Source organism: Geospiza fortis, unplaced genomic scaffold, assembly GCF_000277835.1.
Source record: "Geospiza fortis unplaced genomic scaffold, GeoFor_1.0 scaffold450, whole genome shotgun sequence".
In the NCBI taxonomy this organism is placed as follows: Eukaryota; Metazoa; Chordata; class Aves; order Passeriformes; family Thraupidae; genus Geospiza; species Geospiza fortis.
Genome location: NW_005054416.1, coordinates 1,242,465 through 1,249,787, shown reverse-complemented (window position 1 = coordinate 1,249,787; position 7,323 = coordinate 1,242,465). Strand labels below are relative to the sequence as shown.

General features: G+C 50.0%; 1 protein-coding gene across 2 annotated transcripts; it reads left to right on the top strand.

Moving 5' to 3' along the window:
* The first annotated feature begins 727 nt into the window (after window positions 1-727).
* RAD51 (RAD51 recombinase) lies at window positions 728-6,607 on the top strand. 2 transcript variants are annotated; one of them, XM_005426476.2, is made up of 9 exons: window positions 728-838; window positions 1,248-1,385; window positions 1,785-1,902; window positions 2,440-2,531; window positions 3,199-3,293; window positions 4,143-4,256; window positions 4,560-4,689; window positions 5,243-5,364; window positions 5,625-6,607. In XM_005426476.2, exons 1-9 carry the CDS (start codon window positions 752-754, stop codon window positions 5,746-5,748), a joined length of 1,020 nt encoding a protein of 339 aa, XP_005426533.1. In that variant the 5' UTR covers window positions 728-751; the 3' UTR covers window positions 5,749-6,607. The 2 variants fall into 2 exon arrangements, with proteins under 2 accessions (XP_005426533.1, XP_014164757.1); XM_014309282.2 differs by lacking the exon at window positions 5,243-5,364.
* Window positions 6,608-7,323: the final 716 nt, after the last annotated feature.

The window sequence follows — 7,323 nt, the reverse complement described above, 5'->3', positions numbered from 1 at the left end:
AGCCTGAGGGCGTTGGCGGCGGGCGGTGGGCAGGCCGTCAGCTGTGGGCAGCCATGGGGGGCGTTAAACAAAGGGCTGGGCTTGAGCGCAGTGACGGGACGCGGCGTGGGGAGTCCGGCGAGCTCCAGATCGCTGGCGGGCGGTACCTGGGAGGTGCTGCTGCCCGGGCCCCCGGGAAAGTTGGGATCGTGGAATGCCAAAATGGCCATGAAATTCCACCCTCTGCCATGGATAGCGACACCTTCCGCTATCCCAGCTTGCTCCAAGCCCCGTCCAACCTGGCCTTGGTCACTTCCAGGGACAGCCGCAGCTTTTCTGTGCCAAAGCTTCAGCACCCTCACAGGGAAGAATTTTTTCCCAGTGTTCAACGTAAATTTCCCCTCTGTCACTTGGAATCCATTCCCACTTGTCCTGTCATTATTATACTCAAATTGTGTGTTATATCCCAGGTATGTGTATTCTCTTGTATCCTTCAGTTTCCCATGACAGCTCCTGCCTGCTATCCTCCTCAGCAATCCCAGGCGTGGTGCAGATCCTCTGCAGGGTCTTCCAGCCCTTTCCAAGGTGTTTTGGCAGCCCCGAGGGCAAGCTCTGGGGCACAGCCCAGGCCTAACATCAGGAGCCATTTCAGACGACTTTTCCAGCTTTAAGAACTCCATGATTCTGATTTATGTGACCACATAACTTACTGCTAAAAGGGAACACTGAAATGTCTGGTTCCTTCCAGGGGCTGTCCTGGTCCCTCGCTGCCATGGCCATGCAGATGCAGCTCGAGACCAGTGCAGACGCCTCAGCAGAGGAGGAGAGCTTTGGGCCACAGCTCATATCCAGGTTGGAGGTAGGTGAGGAGTTACCTCTGGAGGAAGTTTTCCATAGATGAACTCGCTGATCTTTTTCCTAGAATGGAATCCTGTGATGGTTTGGGTTGGAAGGAACTTTAAAAGCTCATCCCCTGCCATGGGCAGGGTCGCCTTTCACTATCCCAGGTTGCTTCCAGCCCTATCCATCCTGGACTTGAGCATTTCCTGGCTCTCCACCAGGGCCTCGCCACCTCCACAGGGACGAATTCCTTACTAATATCCAGCTTGAACCTTTTTCTTTAAAAGCAAGGTGAAACTGAAAACTCTGTTACTAAATTCTTACTTGTGTTCTGTTAAAAAAACCAACCAAACAAAAAACTCAGAAATACCCAAAAATACCAACAGGTGTAATTTTTCCTCTCTCCCTCCCCCCCCCCTCTCTCCCAGCAATGTGGCATAAATGCCAATGATGTGAAGAAGCTGGAAGAAGCTGGATTTCACACAGTGGAGGCCGTGGCTTATGCGCCAAAGAAGGAGCTGCTGAACATTAAAGGCATCAGCGAAGCCAAAGCTGACAAAATCTTGGTAAGGATGCCCTGGAACTTTAACTCAAGATATTCCACATGTTTATTTCTGCTGGCTGAAAGTGTTGTGATGAATTTGGAAGGTGTCCAAAGGGCAGTAAGGGTGATTAGAGGTGTGACATGACTTGTGATGGGAAAAGGCAAAACGCATCAGGGCAGGACTGAGCTGAACAGGAGGGGGACAAGGGGAGAATATTTCCATAAAACACACAAAAGGGATGCTGGTGCTTTTTCTTGGAGCAGAATTACAGCTCTATTCAGAGGTACCAACTAGTGCAAGGTCTATGAAATGTGCATGGAATGATACAGGCACCTCTCCACAGGCAGGGAATATTAATTATTGGGGGATTAATGAATGGCATTAACTCCTCTGGCACTGCTCAACTGGCTTTTCCCTCAGGCTGAGGCAGCCAAACTGGTTCCCATGGGCTTCACCACAGCCACAGAATTCCACCAGCGGCGGTCGGAGATCATCCAGATCACCACTGGCTCCAAAGAGCTGGATAAGCTGCTCCAAGGTCAGCATTTTATTATTTCTCCTTCCTGCTTAACCTCACTTATTGGGATGGGGTTTTCCCATGAACCATGTAAGGCAAGTCCTGGTTGGATGAAAAACCTCTAGGACTGCTCTTGAATAATTGCTTTTGTTTTAGAAGCTGCAGAAATAGTTTTTAGTCCTTTTTAGTCATGATGCAAGACCCAGAGCTGTCCATTTTTGGATGTTTCTGATTTATTTAAGTCCGTGATGTGTTTAGGGAAAACAAAACCAGGTATCACCATCTCCCCATTCCTCTGGTAATCCAAAAATTAAAACAAGTAATTTCAGCTCTTCAGCATCTTCAAAGACACCCATGAACTTCTTAACCACAGCATGAACAAACCTCATGATGGCAAGCAATTTTCCCTCTTAGCTTTGAAATTTTCAGCCAAATTCAGTGTTTTACTGTGTCTCTGTAAATGTAATATATTATATGCGAGATAGATACATAGATCATACATGTAACATGTGACCTTTTGATTTTTATTAATAATTATTATTGTTATTTTCCCTTCAGGAGGAATAGAAACAGGGTCCATAACAGAATTATTTGGGGAATTCCGTACTGGGAAGACGCAGCTGTGTCACACCCTGGCTGTCACCTGTCAGGTGGGGGGTTCACCTCATTACAATCCAATATTCAGACCCCACAGCCTTGGGATATTTGCTAATGTGGGCACTTCCTTTGACTTTCTAAGTGTTTATTACTGTCTAGAGGTTTCTATTCCCTAAAATATTAGAGGCTTGGACTTAATTTGATCATTGAGTTAACTCCTTGAACTTCCCAGCTCAAAGCTCAGCACCTTTCATCTTGTCATGGAATGCTGGAATGGTTTGGGTGGGAAGGGACCTTAAAGCCCATCCAGTTTCATGGGCAGGGACACCTTCCACTATCCCAGCTTGCTCCAAGCCCCATCCAAGCTGGCCTTGGGCACTTCCAGGGATCCAGGGGCAGCCACAGCTCCTCTGGGCAACCTGTGCCAGGGGCTCAGCACCCTCCCAGGGAAGAATTTTTTCCCAATATCTCATTTATCCCTGCCCTGTGTTAGTGGGAAGCCATTCCCCTTGTGCTGGCACTCCAGGGTGACAGGGACTACAAAAGGAAGGTGTCAGCAGCAATGAGGACCAAGGATCTTTCACTTTTCCCAGCTAAATGGGACTTTCACCACAATAACTTAGGATGTTATTTGTTGTGTTGCTCAGTGAGGGCATGTGGCAATATCTGCTGTATTTATGGATGCTTTATTCCCTGTTCATTCCTTTCCTTCTCCTTTAGCTCCCCATAGACCGTGGCGGTGGCGAGGGAAAAGCCATGTACATCGACACGGAGGGGACCTTCCGTCCAGAGCGGCTCCTGGCTGTGGCTGAAAGGTCAGTGAGTGGGAGACAGGAATAGATGGACTCACAACTCAGTTAGAAAATGTTTTCCACAGGTCCTGGAGGTTGATTTGGCAGGTGTTCCTTTTGGGAAAGCTCTAGTGTTGCCATTCCTCTTCTTTCCCTGCTGCTCTCTCCCCAGAGCTCTCATGTCATTGTCCCTTGGCATGAGATGGTTTCCCTGCCTTTTGCTACTGGAAGGGACTGAGAGCTTCCCAAGCAGCTGGGACAGGACTGGCTGGGTTCTGTTTGCTCTTTCTGAAGGGAATTTGATCTAATCCTGCTGGCTTCTCCTGCAGGAAGGACTGCTCCCATGTTCCCTGTCACCAGGGAATATTTAGCAGCTAAGCAAAGGAGAGGAAGTGAAGTGATGTTTGGAGCAGGCACAGGTGTGTCTGTGCTGGCCATGTACAGAGTGTCCTTGGAATCAGGGAATTGTTCAGATTGGAGGAGCCCTGGGAGATCCCCGTGCCCAACCATTCCCTGGTGCTTCTGAGGCCACCACTGTCCCATGTCCCCAAGTACCACATCCACATGGCTTTAGATTCCTCCAGGGATGGAGCCTCCACTGCCAGGGCTGGACAGCCTTTCCTCTAAGAGACTTCCCAGTGTTCAGCCTAAACCTCCCCTGGTATCACATGAGGCCATTTCCTCTTACCCATTTCAAATTGTTCCAATCATTCTGTTCTCTTTTCATCACCACAGGTTGCATTTTTTCCATCTGTTTTTATCTCTGCCAGGGATGTGAGTTTTTCTTCCAGTCTTTTTGCAAAGCTCCTAGCTAACTGCTATGGATGAAGTTGTCACTGAAGGTTCATCCCTTTATTTTCCCTGTTTTTGCAGGTATGGCCTGTCTGGCAGTGATGTCCTGGACAATGTGGCCTATGCTCGGGGCTTTAACACCGACCACCAGACCCAGCTGCTGTACCAGGCCTCGGCCATGATGGCTGAGTCACGGTAATTACACTGATTTCATGGATTTTGTTCCCACATGGGGTTAGCCTTTGCTCCATGGGCAGTCAGCTGTCAGCAGCACATCTTGCTGCTGGAATTCTGGGTGCCAGCAACTGGCTCCAGCTGATGTGGCTGCACAAACACAGGGAATTCATGGTTCCTCAGTGCCAGCCTAAGGGAGCAAGTTGGAAGCTCAGTTTAGAGCTGTGGTTAGAAACAGTGCTGATGATTTCCAAGCTGCCAGGAGAGCTGTGCAGGCAGCTTGGGATTGGAACCAGGACTTAGAGCCCTGCCTGCCCTTTCCAGGTATGCGCTGCTGATTGTGGACAGCGCCACGGCCCTGTACCGCACGGATTACTCGGGAAGGGGTGAGCTCTCCGCCAGGCAGATGCACCTGGCCAGGTTCCTGCGGATGCTGCTGCGCCTGGCCGACGAGGTGAGCATCCACTGGGCTTTATGGCGTGGGCTGATGCTGGCCAAACACCAGGCACCCACGAAATCTGCTCACTCACCCTCCTCTACAGCTGGACAGAGGAGAGAAAATGTAATGAAGGGTTTGTGAGCTGAGGTATAAGGACCGGGGGAAAACACTCCTCAATTAGCAGCAAGGGAAAAACAGGCTCACCTTAGAGATTTGAAGTGACATCATTACTAACAAAATCAGAGCAGGATAATGAGAAGTAAAATAAGCTCTTAAAAAAACAGCTTACCCCCACTTCTCCCTCCTTCCCAGCTCTACCTCCTGTGGGGCGGGGCGGAGGAGGGGGGAGGGGGGGGGGGGGGGGGGGTTTGGTCAGTTCATCCATCCAAGGCTTCTCCCACTGCTGAGGGAGAAAATGTCCCAAGGGCTTTGTCTCCACCTCTGCTCCCATTGGTTTGGAGAGGCTGGATCCCACACTTATGGGCACCAGGAGTGCCCCTGTGTCCTTTTCCCTGCTTTTCTCTTCTGATTGTGGGAAATAATTGGGTTTGGGTTGTTTCTCCTGCAGTTTGGTGTGGCCGTCGTCATCACAAACCAGGTGGTGGCACAGGTAGATGGAGCTGCCATGTTCGCTGCAGATCCCAAAAAGCCCATCGGAGGCAATATCATTGCTCATGCTTCCACCACCAGGTGAGAAAAGAGATGGTCATATCCCAGGAGCCTGGGCTGAGAGTGTTTTATGGAATTGGCCGAGTAGCTTTTACTTCTGGGGGTTTCCAGTCTGTCCATGGCAGGCCCAGCCTGTGCTTCAGTTCATCGCCACTCTGGGCCTTCAGTCCGCAGGGAAATGAACGTCTCGGGCAGTTCCTACAGCTCTGTTTACTCCTTTCTGGGTTAGGATGATTTTCTGGGAGTCCATCCTGACCTGTTTCCTTCCCTCTCCCTGCCAGGCTGTACCTGCGGAAAGGCCGAGGTGAGACCAGGATCTGTAAAATCTATGACTCTCCGTGTCTTCCTGAGGCTGAAGCCATGTTTGCTATCAATGCCGACGGAGTGGGAGATGCTAAAGACTGAAAACTCCTTTTCTTCCCCTGAATCCCAAGACTCTGTGTCTGTAAGAGGCTCCTTTCCTGGTGGCACCTTAGGGATACTTCCCAAGGCAGCGGCTGGAGGAAGCTGTGCCGTGTCAGCCTGGGAAGCGTCGGGACATGCCAAGCTCAGCCACAGCTGTTGGGAAGAGATCTCCCTCGGGCTGCAGGCACAGGTGAGGGCCGTGTGCTTCCTCAGCAACATTCCCAGAGCACCAGACCCTGCGTGTTTCCCTGGATCCCACTGTGGTGCAGCAGAATCTTGGTGGCCACAGTTGGGAACTTTGCAAATTGGGAGCAAAGCTGAAGGGTTTGTCCACGAAGAGAAGCGGTGATTTATAAACCAAAGCAGAGTGATATTGCAGGGATTTGGGATTGGTGATGGTCCCAATCCATCATCTTTCTGTTCATTTTCTTTTGGATGCTGCAGCCTGCTGGGCTGGGGGAGCTGTTCCTTTGCATTTAATTTTCTGTATTCTGTTAATTCTCCATGGAAATCTGCTTTTAATAAAAAGGCTCTTGATGATGTCCCAGGTTCCTGGGATTCACAGGTGTGTGTTCAGACCAAGGAATGTTCTGAGTGGCAGAAGCTGCACCAATCTCCCAGGAATCTCAGTCTGGGTTTGTCTTTGCTCCCAGTTCTCCTGTTTGGGGTGCCGTGCAGCCCTGCCCTGTGGATCTCCTACAAGAGTTTTGGGGTTAAAAAGGTTCTTTCCTATTCTGCAGTTTTTCTCTAGAACTTGATTAAAAGAATAATGTGATCTTGATGTGATCTTAATTGGTTCATTTGCATTGATTAATTAAAGCAGATCATTGAGAAGGGGCTTGAGCACCTCTTGGTTGGAGCTGGCAGTTCTTTATTGTCTCTTCATTCTTTGAATTTATTTTAATTATTTCTTAAGCAATTACTACAGTTAAGATACACAGTGAGGAGAGCAGCATCGCTGCCCAGCTGGATTGGGAAATCCAAGTGCAATTCCTTGGAGAGATTGAGGGGATGGGGAGCTGAGCCTCAGGCTGGGTTTTGGCAGCAGGAACTCGGTGAGGAGGGGAGAGGGGAGATCCCCCAAAGTTGGTTAAAGCCAATTCTGCTGGGTTTGGGTGCTCCCACCCCAAAAAAGGATCCTGGTTAAAGGGGACTTGAGGAAGCAGTGGGGTGTGCTGGGGGGGCTGTGCTGGAACCCCCAACCCCTGCCAGGGATGCTGGGCAGTGCCAGGTTCACAGGGACACTACGGAGGGGCTGTGCTGGGATCCCCAAATTCCAACCAGGAATGCTGGGCCCTGCCAGACCTTTGGGACACTGCCTGATCCAGAGAGATTTCCCATTTTGTTTTCTCGTGCTCAGCACCTGGCATTCCACTGGAGTCCCACAGGCTGGAAATGCCACGCGAACAGCTGGAATCGCAGCCGATCACACAGAAGCCAGTCCGGGAGAGGAAATGAGCTGTTCCACAGATGGATTTTTCCCAATGTGTTTTAATTTAAAGCAGAACATCGCCGGCCCCTCCCACCTACTTCGAGCCCATAGCCTTTATTTTTGGGGTTTCTCTATGAGAATTA